We start from the raw sequence: 20291 nt of genomic DNA on the forward strand, positions 1-20291 counted from the left end.
TATTGAAAATTAGGAGTGAGTATTTCGAAAAGATATTGTAAGGATCACACTTCTGGGGCGTGTGAAAGAGCTGATGGTGGCGTTTTATTAGCGTGTCTTATTTCTTTCAAAACAGGTGAAATTGCCGTGTGTGGAGGGTGATGCAAGAAGAGGCGGGAGGAAATGGGAGAAAACTTTACAACTCAATTCAGTTGTTCTACGCTTTGTGTCTCAGTAAGACTTAATGCTAAAAATCACCAGATGGTTTTTTTCCAGCAAAAAACAAGGGCATTTCCAATTTGGCCACTGTTAGAGGAACCAGGAATCCCTGAATATGGCACATTGAAAGAGGCCTGCCCTGTTTCCACCTGTTCTATGCCAGGCCCTGAACAGTGAATCTCCCTCTCCACCTTCTGCTCTTCAGCCGCTGTTGGCTAGTAACACTTTTGTCTGAGAACTGACCAGATGATCCACCAAGTTTAGCTCCAGAGCTCAGATTTGTGACATAAGGTAGTTTCCAATCTGTGATTTTTAGGACATCATCACCTACGAGATCTTAAAATATTATTATTTGTGTTTGGAAAGATGGCTCATTCGTTAAGGACACTGGCCACTATTCAGAGGAATGGTGTTCGATTCCTAGGACCTCCGTGGCAGCTCATACCGTATCTAACTCCAGTTCCAGGGGATCCAATATCCTGCCATGTCCTCCTTGGGCTCTGCATACATGTGGTACACAGACATACATGCAGGCAAAACACCCATACACATAAAATATTAATACCCCTTTTACGAATTGGTATTGTGTGTGTATGTGCAGTGTGTGTGTGCTTCTGGTCTCTTCCTCTAGTGTTCTCCAACTTATTTACTTAAAACATCCGGACATTTATTTGTGTGATGCTCTATATGTATGTTCACCGTGTACCCGAGGAGCCGAAGAGGGCACTTGATCACCTAGAACTGGAGTTACACATAGTTTTAAGAGGCCTGATGTGGATGCTGGGCCCTAAAACCAGCCCTGTAACTGCTGAAACACCTCTCCAGGCCCTCAACCTTATTTTTTTTGAGACAAGGTCTCTCATGAACTTCGAATTTGATCTTGTGATTTTGCTTAGACTGCTTGGCTGACGTGCCCCCAGGATCCGCTTGTCTCTAAGCCCCCTAGCTCTGAGGCTAGAGACGTGGGCTGCTGCACCTTGCTTTTATGTGGGTGCTGAGCATCTGAATGTGGCTCCTCAGCATCTGAATGTATGTGGCTCCTCATGCTTGTATAACACACACTTTACCCACTGAGCCATCTCTCCAGTTCAGTTAGATGTTTATAAGGTTGTATAAATAATTATGTGAAATGCAAGGGTCCCTGATAGTTTTGTCAACTTGACACAGCCTAGACTCATCTGAGAGAGAAGTCTTGATTAAGGAATTGCCCAGTTAAGATTGGCTTGTTGGCATGTTTGTGTGGGATAGTATTGACTATTAATTGATACAGGAGGGCCTAGCCCACTGTGGGCAATACTATATTCCTAGACAGGTGAATCTGGGTTTAACTAAGCGTGAGCCGGAGAGCGATACAACACTTTCTGATCGGACTTGAGACCTGCTCCACAAGATGAAACTTATGCTACCATTATCAGACCAGGAACCCACATCATAGGTCCTAGGAGAGAACCTGCTTCCATTATTCTGCTACATGGACAGACGTAGTATTGAACCGGCTCCTAATGCCTTCCCCTTAGGCCCATAGCCTAGGGCATCTCTCAGCTCTCCTCAGAGAAGTTTATGTTTGCTCCAGGTGGTGATCAAGAGCCACAACTGGCCAAGGTGCAGAATATTTGAAACTGTATGAAATTCTCAAAGAGCTGAAAAAAACAAAGCAAAATAGGCAACGAAATTTCTCGGCCTTCCCTTCTCTCGCCTCTGCTAAGCCCACCTTGCTGAAGGTAGGGCACAGGTGAGTGCCTCTCATGGAGGCAGATCCTATTGCTGAGCTGAGAGACCACAGGGGATCTCCTGTTCTGAGGAGAAAAAGAGAAAGGTGTGTGGAGAAGCCAGGCATTATGTCCGGGGTGGGGTGAAGATTTCTGAAGACCAGGGGACAAATGAACTCAGTGCATCAAATCTTACACAAGGCTCTAGAACGTCCATTTTGCCTCTCTCCTTTTTGTTAGTGTTTCTGTCCCTGAAGGTCATTCTGCCCCGACAGGCAGGACTTCTTGTGTGAGCGGTCAGCTCGGTGTTATGGATATCTGAATACCCTCCTCCTCAGCATGAATTTCTGCCCCGACACTCAGCAACACATTTGCTGTCCGGATGGTTTTGCTCTATTTAGGGCTTCTCCAGGCTCCCTCCTGCCCACGTTAAAAAAAAATTGTTCTATCAACTCAGGCAACCCACAGCCAACTGTGTACAGGCAGCTGGGAGTCCAAGTCTACAATGACAACTTAGACAGCAGTATCCTTGTGACATTCCCCCACAGTCCCACATGTGAATGGATTGATGGCTAAAAAGTGGCACCTGCTGTCAATGAGCGCCTTCATTTCAATAAAGAGATATGCCATATCTCCCTGCCCATGGGGCAGACAGCAGTGATTTTAATTTTGAATTAAAAAATGGTCTGTAAATTATTTTCCTAATTAAACTTTGTCCCCTCAAAGATTGCTGCCTTTTGATCTGTAGCGCCCTGTGGATGGGTAGGCTCCCTATGCTTCAGAGTCTCAAAGGTGCCCCATGCTCAGCCCCCTCTGATTCCTACACGGGGTCTGTAAATGCTCTGTCCCGAGCTGGCTCCAAGTCGTTATTTTTGCATTGACTATTTGTACATGGAGGTTTCTCCACAACTCAACCTAGCTGCCCTTCAGAATCTGCCTTTGTAGTTGTTCCTTGCGAGGCAGCTGGTGGCCAGCTGTCTGCTGCCTCCCAGCCCCTTTTGAAGCTTAGGCTCCATTACGTGAGTGCCCAGATGGTTCTGGTTTTCTTGACTTCCAGCTCATCGATACACGTGATTTGCCCTAGGATTCTCCTCCCTTCCCAGGCATGGCTCAGGCCCCCTAACCTCTCTTAACTGTTAGTTCACGTGATTGCTTGAGCATGTGCAACGTGCATGCTCCTGATGGTACAAACTCGGCCTCTGGGCCTCTAAACGGCTAAGGATTTTCTCTCTAGGGAACTTGTTTGGCCGACACTGGTAGGGAAGACTATTTTGCCTCAAAGTTCATTCCAGCTGGGAGGTGACTGACATTGGTCCCCACAGGCTAAAATTCTAGATTTTATCGACTAGCTTGGCACTTGGCAGAGAGATCAGAGGTCTTCGCCAAGTGAATGTTATAAGCATTTGCCCACCAATCTGGGAGCTCTTTTCTTTCTTCTCTTTCCCCTTCTTCCTCTTTTACTTCATTCTTTCTTTTTCCCTTCAGAGGAACTAACCCAGCACACAGGCTGATTGCACGGCTCTGGTGACCAGTCTCATCTTGGCTGAATCTGGCTGCCGCGTTCATGTCCGGCAGCCTCCCAGCTCCATGCTGAAGCTCCAGATGGTAGGAATTGGGTGACTGACTGCGGGCTCGTACAAAATGAGTTGCTTAAAAGATTATATGTGAAATGCAAGCATAGAAATTTGGAATTTAAATAAAATGTCCTCTGTCAAAACTGGTGTGAAAACTCGCTCGCACTCCAGCTTCTGTCTTTATCTGATCCTGAACCAAGCAGCGAGTTCACAGATGGGCACACAACACGGACTGCATTTCGGGTTGTGTTGAAATAGAGACTGTGACCATAAGTGGCAATTATTCAAACACACATTTCAACATATTTTCTTTGAGAGAATACTATGTCTGGCCTCTTCCCTGTTCATTCTAGGTTCCTGGAAACACACGGCCGAGTGCTACTGATTTCCCCGCAGACATGCCCCCTTCCTCCAGCATTAGTCAGGATGCCACACTCACTACTGCTTCCGCCAGCTCTCCTTCAAATGACTTTGATCTTTGGTTCTCACCTAGGTGCCACTTGTAAGTGTCCCATCCTGCACAGAGTCACCGGAGGAGTGGTTGGGCTCCCAAGTACCTATAATTTACACGTTATGTATAATCCATACTACATCTAAATATATAAAATGGGATAAATAACATATATACTAAAAGTAACACAAACTATATATAGTATAATTACATAATATGGACTGTAGATTATACCTAATCATGGTTTATATATTAAAATATATGTGTATTATTATATATCATGCATGGGATATCATTTTACATATAAGTATGCAATATGCATTATACGTATAAGCTACATCTATAGAATATAAAATTATATAAACATAAGAGACAATTTCATTGCTATGTCTATGTAATTCTTAAACTGACACTCTATATAAGACCTAATAGAAACGTGCACACAATCAAGGGTATTATGCTTTTCTTGCTCACCAGTGTCGTTGGGGTATTTGTCTCCCCTGGTGCAGGTCCTCCCATCGTCCTCAAGGATGTAGCCCTCCCGGCACTCACAGTGGTAGCTGCCCATGGTGTTGATACAGATGTGCGCACACAGAGTGGTGTTGCTGCTGGCACATTCGTCAATATCTGGTTTGAATCAAATACATACAACAATGTCAACACAGCAACACAGCTGCCCCCTGTCTTGACCTGAGTGAGAGAAACTTCTAGACCTGAACCAGAGAAGAGAGGAATAAAGGTCTCTTCCCAGTTAAGAGACATGGCAGTAACTGGAAAACGCTACTTCTAATGAAAATAAGTAGTACCATGGGCCTCATGGAGAGATAGGTTTCCCCAGGCCATCCCTGTTCCATACTGACCCACGCTGACCCCCGGGTGAGCTGTGGAAATGAGCCATGAGGTTATCAAACAAGGGACCACAAGCATGGACTGTGGACAGCGCTGTCTCAGTTCCCTGTGGCACGGAGTGGAAACAGAACTGTCTCTCGCCACAGGAGAAAGGGGAAGGCTATATCCCATTTCCTGTTCATGGAACGAAGACATCTGGAGTAGCGGATAGGAAAAAGGACACCACCTCAGACTCGACACATATGGCAGGCCGAGCCCAGCCCTGGAATCCAGGAGATCGACAGCTTTCCAACTGCTCCCTGGGCAAGCTGCCAAAAGTCTATCTCTGACAGAGCCGAGGGTACCAGGGAAAGGATGGCGATGTGGGTGTTCCCCTGGCAGCACACACTGTCATCTAGAGGCTGAGGGTCCCAACTGAAGCCTACTTAGAGGCTTCCCTGTCCTAATGCTAAGTATGAAGCTGTTGTGCTTTAGGGAGGCCCTTTGTTGAACCCAGCCTCCTCTGGTCACCAAAAGAAAACAGAAGGCTGAAGCAGCTATGAAACACTGAAATATTAGCCTCCATGTGTGGCACTGAGCCATTTGTAACATCCATGCTCTATGTAGGTGATATCATGGGCTCCTGCTCTATTTACTTAATTGTGTTGACCCCATCCTTTGCTAGTATGCGGTACTGTTTCCAGATACTGATGGGAAGCTGTAGAGGCCCCAAAGTTTCTCCCCAGAGCCCTGGTGAGCAGAGGGGAATGACTGTTTACCAAGGCAACTAAATAATTCCCACTTGAGTCTATGACCATCTCATTCATCTTCCGATTCTTGAAAACCTGTCAATCACTTAGTGACGATTGTGAAAAGTTACATTCCTGGGTCTACAGGTCAGAGCTATGTCTCATTAGCCCTGGAGATGAGGCCAGGACCCCAGGTTAGTCACAGAATGATCACATTTTGAAACAGACAATCTCTTGAAACAATGAGTCTTCTTAGAATGGCATGGTGGGAAACCCATGGCCAATAGAAACAAAGAAACAGGCTGGTGGCCACTGAGGGTGTGTGGGCTGTTTGCTTAATTTTAGTTCAGGCAGTTAGTCTCAACTTTCTTCAAACTGTTTCCCCCCTGCTCGACATAACAATAAGTCGTCTTGCTTGTACTCTTGGGCTGCCAAGCCTCATTTTGTTCTGTGTTTTTGCATTTCTGATTTTTCTTTTCTTGAGACAGGGTCTCTCTATGTAAACCTAGCCGTCCTGGAACTCAATATGTAGACCAGGCTAGCCTTGAACTCAGAAAGATCTTCCTGCCTCTGCCTCCTGAGTGTTAGAATTAAAGGTGTGTGCCACCACACCTGGCTCCTGACCCTCTGTGTTCTGTCTTACCTCATTCTAGTTTACATAGGACATTGTCCCTTTTCCCTAGCTCTTCTCTCTCCTCTCAGCTAGACTCTGTCTGATTCCAGCTCCTGAAGCCATCTTTGTACCTTTTTTTTATTTTTGATGAACATGATGAAAGCTAGGGTCCCCAGGCTAAAACCAAACACCACTCCCTCCCACGAGTCCACAGACTTCAGGGGAGGACTCAGAGTTTGCAGCAACTCCTCCGACCTGGTCCTGAGGCAGCAGCAAATCCAACAAAGGGCAGAGGTATCTGAACACAGCACGCCCCCAGGAGCTAGAAATGCATTTCCTACGCACCCAGGCAGTACGGCTTCTCCCGCTTTTGGTGTCTCTCGCGGTCGTATCGGTAACCTGGGTAACAGGTGCAGAGCACTCGGCCAAAGTTATCCGTGCACTGCTGTTCACAGGGAGCCTGGGCACAGATGTCATAGTCTGAAAGAGAAGAGTGCACTCACATCAGCCTCAGCAGGAGCTGGGTGAGCCAGCCCTAGCCTGGAGCAGACTTGAGAGGCTGCTCTTTGCTAAGGGTTAAATGTGAAGTGTGGCTGGCTACCTTTCGAGAGCTGTCAACTCTTTCAAAGTTTCCGAGAGTACCACAGCGGATGACTTAATGCAAGGATCTCCGTGACTAAAAGCAAATGTCACTTGGATTTTCTTCCCTAGGTCTCCTCATCATCCTTCCATTTTCATCATTATCCGGAACACAAAGATGTTTAGGCAGCCAGGCTGCACAGCATCCCTGGGACTTGTGTTGTCTTTCCCTCCAAATGACACAGAGAGTGTATTCCTTCCAGCAGAATGCGAGAACAGGCCAGAGCTGGTGAGAGTTGACTGTCACACTACGAGAGGAAGACCTTGGGGTCAGGCAGGCTCTGAGAAGGAGCAGGGACACTTTGGGGTTGTGGGGACTTCTCAGAGCCAGTGCTTGCACGAGCAAGTGTCACAGGTGTCCTAACAGGAAGGTCGATCCTGCCCTCGGAGAAGATTAATACACATTTGAATGGCTACCAATGTCTTATCAGCTTGAAGCTTGTGTAAACTAGAGTAGAGTTGTTATTACCCGAAGACTTAGGGCATATGCTCCCCTGGGCTCTGATGAACTGGTGTTTAATGCACCTCTTGAAGGGCCTCTGGCTCTAAGTCTGAAGCTCTGGCTCAGCATTTGCTCCCAGACCAGACTCAATATCTCATTAATCACAGCTGCTCTCCTCGGGTGCCGACAGATGCAGTCTCCCTGGACACAGAGAGCGCCTGGCTCTGCTCTGCTCTGGTATATATGAAGTCAAACAGGTGGGCTGTCAGCTCCTAGTGCAGGCTGTGTTAGCTCCTGATGCAGCCCGGGTTAGCACGACAAGGGTCACGTCAGTCTCAGGATGACCTAAAACTGCCCTTACTACGCCTTCCTTCCTACAAGTGTGTGTCCAGGTCTGTTCTGCCTGCATGGGTTCTGAACAGCCTTGCAAACGGTTTTTGGTTATATAGGATTTTTCTGAATGAAGTTCTGGGTTCTTTGGGCTGGAGAGCAGGATCTCAGAATGGCTGGTGAGTTACCCTTTCCTCCCAGTGGTCACCATAACTGGGCAGCAACCAGAGAGAAGAGGAAAGGCAGAGTGACTGTCTAAAGAACTTGTATCAACCATGGCGAGGCTGCTTTGAGAAGCTGTTGTCCCAGTGCCCCCTTCTACCCCTGCTTCACCACGTCCAGTGAGCGGTGTTTCTCATATTATTCACCTCTGCATCTCACAATGGCCAGCGCACATCATGGCTTTATTTTCACCATTCCCTGTTCATTTCCAGTCATGCAGGGGTCTTCATGGCCTCCTCGCACGCCTTGAACACCACCCTTCTAAATTTTCCCATTGAGTCAGTGATTTCTTTGGAATTTTAGTTGAATAGGACCTCGGTGTTTACCACAAATTGACAATATGAAAGCTGTTCTCTACTGAGCTTAGACATGAACTCTGACTATTTATCTTTTCGGGGACCCCCACTTTTTTGCTTCCCCAGAATGAAGATAACCCTGGTGTATGTTTGGGGGGTTGCTAATGAATTCAAATCTGCGCCACCTCCTTTTCCATGGACTGTTTTACGACTTGGGTCTTTGGCCATTTTTATTTTGGTAGTCACTGGCCTACGAGGTGCTGTCGGTAAGGGGCACTGAGGAAGGGGGAGGAACATGATGAAGATGAATACAGAAACACAAAGACAGGGAGGTTGCAAGAGGAAGGAGGGCTATGCACGCCTGCTTGCTGTCTGAACTTCTTTTCCTGGGAGACTCATCTGTGCTTTCCTCCTTCTGCACACTAGCATAGTGTCTCAACAGTGGTAAGAAATGCCGCTGTATCGTTTTCCTGCCACTTGCAGAATCAACCTCATTATATCCTATTTGAGATACACCAGCACCAGACACACCCCAAAGTTTGGGTTCCAGATCTATGGGTTATGTTCTCTGAGTTCAGAACAACAGTCCTAACTGTCTAGTGCCTCAGAGGTCTAGGCTCCATTCAGAGATACTGTCTTAGTCATGGTTTCTATTGCTGTGCTGAAACACCATGACCAAAAGCAACTTGGGAGGGAAGGGTTTATTTGGCTTATCCTTCCACATCACAGTTCATCATCAGAGGATGTCAAGACCAGAACTCAAACAGGGCAGGAATCTGGAGGCAGGAACTGATGCAGAGGCCATGGAGGAGTGTTACTTACTGGCTTGTTCCTTATGGCTGACTCAGCCTGCCTTTTATAGAAACCAGGACCACCAGCCCAGGGTGGTAAGCATCCCTGAGAGCCACATCAATCACTAATTAAGAAAATGCCTGCTGGGCTGTGGTGGTGCAAACCTTTAATCCCAGCATTCAGGAGGCAGAGGCAGGCAGATTTCTGTGAGTTCGAGGCCAGCTTGGTCTACAGAGCGAGTGTCAGGACAGGTTCCAAAGCTACACAGAGAAATCCTGTCTCAAAAAAAAAAAAAAAAAAAAAAACCGAGAATAAAATAAAATAATAAAAGAAAAGAAAAAAAGAAAATGCCCTACAGGCTTGCTTACAGTCCAATCTATGGAGATTTTCTCAATTAAGGCTCCTCCTCTCTGATGACATAAAACTAGCCAGCACAGATAGATACTCTCCCTCTGAGCTCGAAGTCTGAACTGGTCCACTGTCTCTTTTTGCTCCCTATGCGGAGCTGGTAGTCGCTGCCTGCACCTTTTATCTCTGTTATACTTAATGTTTTCCTTTTTCTTTTTTAACTTTCAGCGTCCAGCCAGAAATTCTTCCTTTCAAACCCTCTCTGTTAATCAGTTATTGTTGTCCTTCTGGACTTAACTTTTGATCCACACAACTCAGTTTCTTAAATTTTGTTACTAATTTATCCCCAGAGATAAGTTTGGAATGCTCGTAAAATGTCCAAAGTATTTGGATATATTAGTGATTTAGTCTTGGGGAGGTTCCCCAAAACAGGCATGTCTAACCCACACAGGTCACATGTGTCCCTGGGTAACTGTGACTATAACCTAATGCATTTATAGATGACATCAAGTCACACTGTCAAAAGGGTGGGCACTCCGATGGAACATTCTGATTTCTCCCTATTAAGACTTTATGTGATTATCTTTTGAGGGGCACCTCTGCCTTCTGCCATTCATACCTTCTCTTTCCTGATTTACTATCCTAATTCAGTAGAGCCTGCTGTCCAGTGTATCCCCCCAAAAAGCCACAAAAGAAGTTGAGTTGAGCTCATACATATGTAAAAATGACTGCCAACACATAGGAGTGCCGAGAGTTGAAATATGTAACTAGGTTGGACAACTTTACATCCCTGTTTGCTCTATTGTCCCCTATAGTCCTACCCCAGCTAAATCCTAATCTTTATATTTCACAGGATTTTTTTTATTCCTTTTTGAAAATTTTCTTTTAGGGTTTTCCTTTTTAATTCTAGTGCGCTAAAATTTCGCAATGCATTTATTATATGTGGGACTATGTCAATCTTCAAAGGGTCCCTGTTATCTATAAATGCATCTTCCAGTTCTGGAGAAGTTTCTGGATTTGCATCTCTGATGCTTCCCACCCTATTCTGGGTGGAGTCATGAGGTACATGGGTGTACGTCTACCAGTTTTCAGGTTTCTTCCTGGGTTTCATTCCTATGCTATTTTTGGTCTAGTTCTGAGAAAATTACCATAGTGTCATCTTCCAGCTTTGTGTCCTGCCTTATTTTCTAAGAACTCTTTATTCTCATCTCTTCCTCTCTAATAACGGAATGTTTCTATCTCATGTACATTGTGTTCCCCCCATCACCAGCCTAAATAGTAGTATTTTGAAGTGCTCTCTATGTAAAGTCTGTGTTTTCTCTAAGGTTCTTTCCACCATATGTTTTGTTCTGAAGACTTTCCCTTTAATGTTTAGAGACCGTTAGGTGCCTCTATAATGTATTTAGGATTTATTAACCACAGCTCTTTGCATATGGGATTGTATGGCCCCAGGCCTCACTATAAGTGACCAGACTAGAATGATAGTGTCATGTCTTTTGCATGAGCCATCTGGTATACCCAGGGATAACATTTCTAAGTCTTTGTCTGAGAATATGTCACTGCAACGGAAAGGAAGAGTGAAGGCTGAGTCTTTAGACAGGTAATGTGTGAGCCTGAGCTGAATGCCTCTGTTGTCTGGCTGTCTTCTCTGAAGCCTGGGTTTCACCTCTCAGAAAAACTGTCTTGACTCTCCTTGTCTGGTCAAGCAAGGGTCAGTGTTCTGTCTGAGACAGAACAAGATCTTGGAGGGCAATCTTTCTGGCTTTTAGCCAATGCTTTTCTTCCTGCTTTTGCTTTTGTTGGTTTGCATGTCCATGTGTGCGGAGGTCCATGGTCACTATTGGGTGTCTTGTTCACACTCCACCTTGTTTATTGAGAGAGAGTCTCTCACTGAACTTGGAGGCTCCCCAAATCTGGTAGGCTTGCTAGCCAGTGAGTTCCAGGACCCGGCTTACGTCTGTCCTTGTAAACACTGGGGTTACAGACATTATGCCACCCGGCATTTTAATGTAGGCATTGGGAATCTGGGTGGAGTCACGGCTATACCAGGTTCTCATGCTTGTACCACAAGAACTTTACCGTGCCATTTCCCAGCCCCTTCTGCTTTGGCTACCACTTTCACCTTTATTTCTAGTGCTCTTGCCTGTCTGTTTTACTATGAGGTCAGTTGTCCCTGGCTTTTCCTGGTGGTGGCTAAGACTTCATTCTCTTCATTTTGCTAAGATTCTTCCCACCTTCAGGGCTGATCTCTAGCTTTCAACATTTTGTTGATGATATCTGTTCTTTCTTTCCTTTGGATCTTGTGGATTTATGTCTTTTCCATTTTGTAGGCTTCTGAAGGGAGCAAAGGTAATGAATTTATTCAGTCCACTATCTTTGATGCTTGTTTTCTAGAGCCAACCCACTTTCGGTCATGCAGCTCCTATCTTTAAATTGTATCTACTTTCTATCATCTCGGTTCTGTTTCTCTTGGCATTATTCTAATTCAGACTCAGACACTCTTGTGTAAACAGCATCTTCACCAAGATTCTTCACATTTAAACCCACCGTATATAATGCTGCCAGGCCATCCTTGCAAAGGTGAGCATTGTGTGGCTCCGTCCTTGCTCAACTAAGCCAGGCTTTCTAGATACGTAATTAATCTCTAATCTTAAAACTTCAAACGTTCTGAGTTCTGTGATGTTTTTGGATTTTGGAGCCTTTCAGATGTCCAGATTAGGGATGTTCAAACAGTAAGGTCTGTGTAAATATTTCCTTATCCAAAAACTCTGACACATGAAGTATTTCTGGCACCAAGCATTTCAGACGAGAAGTGTTCAGCCTGCATTCGTCACCTTTAAACCATGGCTTGCGCTTGCATTTGAGATCTGACATTATAGCTCTTGAGACTTTTCCAAACTTCTCAGTCATTTATAAGTTCGAAGACTTTGAAAGCCTAAACTCTTTTTTGTTGTTCTGTGTCATAGTACACTTCTTATCTCCACACAAGTTTTCACCTCCAATGAAATAAATATGGATTAAAAAAACCTCCATATTTATCCTCAGTGCTGTAGGATTGATAGTCGAGAGCAGTGGTTCTCAACCTTTGGGGGTTGGACAGCCCTTTCACAGGGGATTGCCTAAGACCCTTAGAAATATCAGATATTTACATTATGGTTCATAACAGTAGCAAAATTTCAGTTATGAAGTAGCAACAAAAATAATTTTATGGCTGGGGGTCTCTGCAACATGAAGAGCCATCTTCAAGGGTCATATCTTTAGGAAGGTTGAGAACCACTGTTCTATATAGCTTTCAAGTGATGTTGTCAATGCCAAGTCTTTCTCGACCCTCAACAAGGTCTAGTTTGTTTCATCAATACCCACAATGCTCTTCTCTTTTATTCACATGCTCTTCCTTTTTAATTGAGCAGCCATATTCCCCACCTGCTCAGCTTGGTGCTTGATTCTCAACTTGATACTTGATACTCAACTTGATTCTCAGTGCGATGCTAGGGATTTTTTTTTTTTTGGACTAATGAATGTAGAGGGATTCTTTTGTTTTAACACGGGGTCTTGCTATGTAGCCCAGATTGGCTGTAGTTTGGGGGTGAATTTCTGTCCCAGCCTATCTGGGGCTGGGATTACAAGCATGAGCCACTATCCCCAGCTTTAACTCGGGGTCTTTAAGTTTCTGTCTCTTCTCTTATAAAATACTGGTGACAAAAATACTCACACTCATAACACAGTGTTTTTATAGTAAGCTTAAATGCCACGTGTATAATTATAAATGACAATTTTTTAAACATTCGTTTAACTTGGTACCAAAACCTACCTATAAAAGAGAAAGGCTTAAAATGTAATTTGCCCAAGATCCTATTAAGTAGCACATTAAAACATAATTAAAATCTGTTCATCCTGTCCAATGTTTACAATGTTATCTCTTTACTCTGAAGCATAAGCCCAGAGGATCAGGCCAAGCCTGAAACCTTTCTAATTTTAGGGAAGGACTGTGTATTTGGTTAGCATTGCTGAAAGTCCTCTGAAGGAGCTTGAAGTTTCACGCTGGAGAGCAGGTAAAGAGTTCATGAAGAGTTACAACTAGTGCATGTGAGGCCAGTTTGCTAAGCATGAACCTAAAATCTGAGCACGCGGGCGATTCACACAGAGCACACCACGTAGAATCCGATCATTAAAAAAGGGAATTATGATCACTTCCATAACTACACACATAATATATGTATAGCTAACACACATTCCATGTGCACCCAAACATTGTAGCCTCTAGCCATTAGTCATGAAGAAGGTGAAATCATCTATTAAATTACGTACCTTCTGGAATACACTGTCCAAGAACAAATTTATATCCTTTGCAGCATTTTTTCCTAAGAGACAAACAAAAAAGCATCTTAGATGTAATGTTGGGTTGAAAATAAGATTATTTATTTATTTATAATACTGTGTAACATAATGTGTTCAAAAAACCCCAGAGAAAAGTAGAGATGGAGTATTTTTGATGCAATCTGAGGTTTAAAAAGAAAAATATTAAAATCAGATGACCACATATCTTCCAAACACCAACATCTGCCACCTAATACATGAAACCAACCCTCTGGGTCCTATGAAGTAGGTTAATTACCTCTGGAGAACAATATAGTTTTAGTGTATAAATGAAGGACCACAGACAGGAGGAGAGAAAGTACTGGGCTACCACCTACCACACCCCTATTTCCCCTGTACGTCTAATCAAGGAAAGCGCCTATGTTCTGAGATGTAACACGAAGGCCTGTTGGGGTTTTCTTGAGACGCGAACACAAGCCCACGTTCTGAACTCAAAAGCTATCTCCAATTGATAGCCACTTGCAAATTAAAAATTCCTTTTCTCAAGAGAGTCTCTCTGGGAAACCAATCCCTCTTAGGGGAGACTGTTCCATTTCCAGTAGCAGATGACTGACTGGCAGAAAATGAACTCTGTGGCATCTTTGGAGGGTCTTTGTTGAATAACATTGTCAGACCCCCCTTTCTGTCAACCTTACAGATCATCTGTATATATATTATGGCTTTTGGTTTGGAATTTTTTTTATTTTTTTATTTATTTTTTTTTTCTCATGGTTTATTTTTTTTTATATTTAAAAATTTCCATCTCCTTCCCTCCTCCTCCCCCCTCCCTCCCCTCCTTCTCCCCTTTCTCTCCCCTCCTTCTCCCCCTTCCCTCCCCTCCCCTCCACCCATACCTCCCCTCCCTCCCTCTCAAGGCCAAGGAGCCATCAGGGTTCCCCACTCTATGCTAAGACCAAGGTCCTCCCAACTCCCCCCAGGTCCAGGAAGGTGATCGACCAAGCTGAGGAGGCTCCCACAGAGCCCGTCCATGAAGAAGAATCAGAGCCCAGAGCCATTGTCCTTTGCTTCTCAGTCAGCCCCCGCTGTTGGCCACACTCAGAGAGACGGGTTTGGTCGCATGATCCATCAGTCCCATTCCAACTGGAGTTGGTGATCTCCCATTAGTTCTGTCCCACCGTCTCCATGAGTGAACGCACCCCTCTCGTTCCTGACTTTCTCCCTCATGTTCTCGCTCCTTCTGCTCCTCATCGGGACCTTGGGAGCTCAGTCCAGTGCTCCAATGTGGGGCTCAGTCACCTTCCCCATCTGTCGCCAGCTGGAGGTTCCCTCATGATTCCTGTGTGTGTGTGTGAACATGTGTATCTATGTCTTGTGTATGTGAACATGTGTGTTGGAACATATGTCTATATGCACTTATTGTACTTTTTTGTCTCTTTTTCTTGTTTAGATGTTTAGTCTTATTATAATTTGTTTGTTTTTATTTATTTTACTTTATTATGATTTCTTAGACGCCTGTTTGTTTCCAAGGAGAGGCAGAAAGGGGGTGGATCCAGATGGGAGGGGAGGTAGGGAGGATATAGGAGGAGTAGAGTGAGAGGAAATGATAACCAGAATACTTTGTATGAAAAAGTCTATTTTCAATAAAATAAGATAAAGATAATTTGTACAGTCTATAATATTGCTCAAGTCAACTCACATGATTTGTCTGCCTAGTGAATTATTGTTTATGGGAGAAACCTTAGTAAATCTCTTCTAAAAACACAAGGCTTACAAAATGTTATTAAGTGTGTACTCTATAAATCTTTGTAAAACTTTATTATTCATACAGTGTCTTGCCTGTGGGTATGCCTACAGGCCAGAAGAGGGCACCCGATCTCATTATAGGTGGTTGTGAGTCACCATGTGGTTGATGGGAATTGAACTCAGGACCTCTGGAAGAGCACTCAGTGCTCTTAACCTCTAAGCCTTCTCTTCAACTTGTAAAATTTATGAAAAGTTATACAAAAACATATTTGCAAGAGAGTCTGATATTGGGTTGAGTGTGGCATCTCAATTCACCTCCTCCTGTGGTGTCCCTCACAAGGAGGCAAGCCGTGGTGGCTGTCTCACTGCAGAAGCACACAAGGCAGCGGTCATTATAAAAACCAATGGTAGGTTAGAGATAAAGAGTACCGCTGCACTTCCAGAGGACCCGGGTTTGATTCTCAGCATCCACATGGCAACTCATAACCCATAACTCCAGTTTCAGGGGATCCAATGCTCTTTTTTTTTTGGCCTCCAAAGGCACCAACCATTCATGTGATATACAGGGAAGGATGCAGGTGAAACACACACGCACACACATGGAAAGAAATAGTGTCAGGATATTCTTGAAACAGATTTGAGCAAAAAAATAAATGCTCACTCTCCACGCCCATCTTTTTCTGCCTGTCTTGTCCTCCTAAAATAGATAAACTTGACTCCTTCTTCAGCATATTTTATTAGAAGGAGACCAACTCCCCACCCAACCAGCCAACAACTTTACCATTGACTAGTTGCATGTATCACCTCCTGTCAGAACCATGCACTAAGAGCTTGACACTATAAGTAGGAATTTCTTTTTTCCCATGGCAAGGTCATGTGACTATGCCCCTTTTTTATGGGAGGGGCCCTGAGAAGAGTTAAATCCCTATCCTGACACAATGCTAATACATAGGCTTGTGATAACCCCTCCCCACTGTCCGGGAAGTTCCATCAAGGTTAACACACTACCCCCAGGTTTAATCAGCATGAAGATCACTGACTCAGGAGTGCTTGAGGACCACTGGCTAACCCTTGCCATGATGTGGAGGCTAACTAAGAAGGGCTTACCTTGATTTTCTTTCATTAAAGGAAGTGGAACTTTATACAAACAATGAATGGCTACTGTGCCAGAATGCTGTGGGACAATGGCCTTGTACTCTGTAAAAATTTCTTACTTGTACTGGTTTAATAAAATGCTGATTTGGCCAGTAGCCAGGCAAGAAGTATAGGTGGGGTGACCAGAACAGGAGAATTCTGGAAAGAGGAAAGGCTCAGTTTGCAGTCATCACCCAGACACAGAGGAAGCAAGATGAGAATGCCTCACTGATAAAAGGTACCAAGCCATGTGGCTAAACAGACAAGAATTATGGGCTAATTTAAGATGTAAGAATTAAGAAGAAGCCTGCGCTAATAGGCCAAGCAGTTTATCAATAATGTAGGCCTCTGTGTGTTTCTTTGAATGGCTGTGGGACTGGGTGGGACAGAAACCTCTGTTCCACAGTGATAGTTTACAGTATCAATCTGAATGACATAATTAGACATAATTTCCCAATATCTCCAACAAAAATATCACACTCCGAGGGAAGCCCATGTGGAACACATTAACTGTGATGACTGGAAGATCCACCTTGATATTGCTATGGAGCTGAAACTCAGCCTAGTTTTCCACAGCGTAGAAACCAATCCAGGCTGCCTGCAACAAAAGGATGTCAGCTTTATAGAGCAGCTCCTTAAAACTTTGCCGTTATTACCAACTGAGACACGTGTAGTCGCTCTTTAGAAAGCTGTGAGAAGAACGGAGCTCTCGCTGTTTTGACACTGAAGGGACGCATGAGAAGGTTGGGTGGAGGGGGGGAAACATACGTTTCTGATACGCAGATCTAACAGCATCTAAGCGTGAGGTTTTAGTTTACTTGTGTGCAAGTGCTACAGTGTAGATACAGCTCCTCCCATACTCTAAGACATTTGATAGATCATAATAAATGGTACCATCTTCACTTTCAGCCTCTCTCTTCATCTGAGATATTACGCTTGGACACTGTCCACGTTTTGAACTTTTGAAAGGCTCTGTACTGTGCAAACAGGTTTTTTTCTCTTCCATTATTTCTTTTGAGAGAAGCAGGGAGGCGGTTTGTGGTTATGTGTATGTACACACTCACACACGCACGCGTGTACACACATACACACACACACACACACACACACACGGAGCCTAGAGGTCAACATCAAGTGTCTTCCTCTGTTGTAATTTATATATGCATGTATTTCTTTACAAATAGAGTTTTAAAGAAACTTGGGGCTCATGGATTGGGTCAGAACGGCTGGCCAGTGACTTCCAGGCATCTTCATGTCTCTGCCCCTCAGTGCTCAGGGTGACAGATGGACACTGTGATGCTGAGCTTTCTCTTGGATAACCTTTTACAAGATGAAATGATGTCCAAGTGATTCGGTATGTTTCAGAAGGCTCCAGGAAAGCGCTGAGTCCTAGGATGAACGCACGCCACTTCCACACCAGCTTAGCTAAGAACTAATATGCACTTTGAGTTTTTCTTAAATGCATCATTGAGTCCAGCTCTCTGTTCCAGAGAAGAGGTGCTCAGATGTGAGCCACCTTCCTACATTTCCCAGAGTTCCTGGGAACATATCATTATTTTGCATGTTAAGTACCCACCAATCATAGTTTGCCATTTAAAAAAATAAATGAAATATTCTCAAGTAGAGGAAAATTAAACACGGGCTACACACATCATCCCACGCCTAAGATTTCTTACAACATAATTTACATGTAAAAAAGTTGAGGCAGCCCAAGTAAAATCTTGTCATGCAAGCCAGGCGCTTGTTAGAATGAACTCCAAACACCACTGTGCAGTTTTTATCATTAAGAAAAACAAACTATGATGAAGAATGCTTACTGGGTCTCTGGGGAGATAGCCTTTCTTAATCCACTTCATGTGTTAAAGCTGGTTTCCAAACGAGGATGCTTTTCTCATTTCTTGGCAAGGGGAAGTGGTGATTAGATTGTTATTACATAGCAAGGGCAACATCTGCTAATCAAGACGGTCTAAAGATGGCTCCCTGGGGTGTCACTGGGAGTTAGCGCACGCATACAATTGTAAGTAAAATCTATACAGCCAGAATTATAGCCCATCAGTCAGGAGTGTGTGCACATGCACACACGCATGCATTTGGAAGGGAAAAATGAAATTACAAGATGAAGATAAGTAAAGATAAGGCCATCAGGCTGTTTGCGGGTTATTACATTCGACCAGAACTTTTAGCAAAATCCAAGAATCAGAGGACCAGAAGGACCCTGAAAGTCAGTTGAGGCAGTAGACAAATATGTAAACCCTTACTGTAGTTTCCCCAAGATCTGCCTGGGTTTTCTCTTATGTAACTTCCCTACTCACGTACCAGATATAGAGATTTTATACTTGACAAGAGAGCTATGTTTTTGACTATTTTATAGTCCTCAGTACCAGACTTTACTAGTCTTGCTTTAGTCAATGCAGAACTAGTCTGAAGTCTAGGAATATTGACTTTACAATTCTGGCTCTGGTGTTTAATGAGCTAAGGATGGAACTTCAGGCTTGCTTCCTATACTTGCTGGGTTTCAGCTTCCCTGTGGAAAAGACATGGATACACGTTATTGGCCTCAGGGGACCACCGCAGAGATGGTGCACAGCATCACAAAGGTGGCTGGCACAGGTCTAGGTTTGGGGGCCCAATAGTGTTTAGGGTGCAGTTTAATCAATACAATAAGAAAACAGCAAAGGCAATTTCTCTTGGCTGCTCTCACCTTGAAGCTCATCTTTCTCCCACTTTTAAAATTGGAAATAGATTTTCTTTCATACAATATATTCTGAATGTGGCTCCTCTCGGGTCCTCTCCACTTTCCCACCCACCCAAATCCACACTCTTTATTTCTCTCTCATTAGAACACAAACTGGCATCTAAATAATAATAATAATAATAATAACAACAGCAATAATAAGACAAAATAAAAACAAACCAGAATGGGGAAAATAAAACCGAGAAATCGAGAGACAAGGAAAAAGCACAAGAAACATATACAGATGTACACACAAACAAAAACCCCACAGACGCAAAATCAGAAACCATAATACATAAGCAAAAGATCTGTAATGCTAAAAAAAAAAAAAAAACCCTCCAAAAATGCCACAGAGTTTGCTTTGTGTTGGCCGTCTACTGCTGGTCATGGGGCCTGCCCTTAGATTCAGTTTGAATACCAAGTGTAACTTCGTTAAAGAAAACTATTTTTTCCTCTGCGAATGCTTATCAGTTGGAGATATATTCTGAGTTAGGGATGGGGGCTTGTGTCTACTTTCCCTCTTAGGCCTGGGCCCCATCTGACGTAGACCCACACAAGCCCTGTGCATGCTGCCACAGTCGCTATGAGTTCATATGTGTGCCTGTCCTGCTGTGCTTTATTTTCCTGGCATCTTTCAACCCATTGGTGCTTATCATCTTTCCATCTCTTCCACAGAATTGCACGAGCCTTGAAGAGGGGTTGATGGAGACATCCCAATTAGGACTGAGTGTTCTATCTAGTCTTTCACTCTGCACATTGTCTGATAGTCGGTCTCTGTATTTGTTTCCATTTCCTGAAGAAGGAAGCTTTTCTGATGATGGCTGAGTAAGACACTGATCTATTTTGAGTATAGTAAAATGTCATTGGCAGTCATTTTATTGCTATGTTCCTTTAGCAGAACAGTAGTATTTGGTTTTCCCATAAATCCCGGGCCTATCTAGTCTCATATTCTTGACCACACAAGCAACATTGGATATGTGTTCCATCTCATAGAGTGTGCCTTAACTCAAGTCAGATAGTGGTTGGTTAATCAGACAACTTTGCAAAACTGGTCACCATTGTAGATCAAAGGGTGTTCACCTTTCTCCTGTGGTAGCCTGCAGCATACCTACCCATACCGTGAACACTAGTCCGTATGGATGAAAGTTCTAAGTAGGCAGCAGATCAACTTC

The 20291-nt window shown here is 43.9% G+C and overlaps 1 protein-coding gene across 1 annotated transcript in view; it reads right to left on the bottom strand.

Moving 5' to 3' along the window:
* Ccbe1 (collagen and calcium binding EGF domains 1) overlaps nucleotides 1-20291 on the bottom strand; it is a 230713-nt gene that overhangs the window by 25153 nt on the left and 185269 nt on the right. The window contains exons 3-5 of the mRNA XM_038331912.1: nucleotides 13500-13552; nucleotides 6468-6602; nucleotides 4407-4559 (exon numbers count right to left, since the gene is read on the bottom strand). Of these exons, the coding sequence (XP_038187840.1) occupies nucleotides 4407-4559; nucleotides 6468-6602; nucleotides 13500-13552 (341 nt within the window). The remainder of the gene's footprint in view (nucleotides 1-4406; nucleotides 4560-6467; nucleotides 6603-13499; nucleotides 13553-20291) is intronic.

The sequence above is a fragment of the Arvicola amphibius genome, chromosome 5 (assembly GCF_903992535.2).
Source record: "Arvicola amphibius chromosome 5, mArvAmp1.2, whole genome shotgun sequence".
Lineage (NCBI taxonomy): Eukaryota > Metazoa > Chordata > Mammalia > Rodentia > Cricetidae > Arvicola > Arvicola amphibius.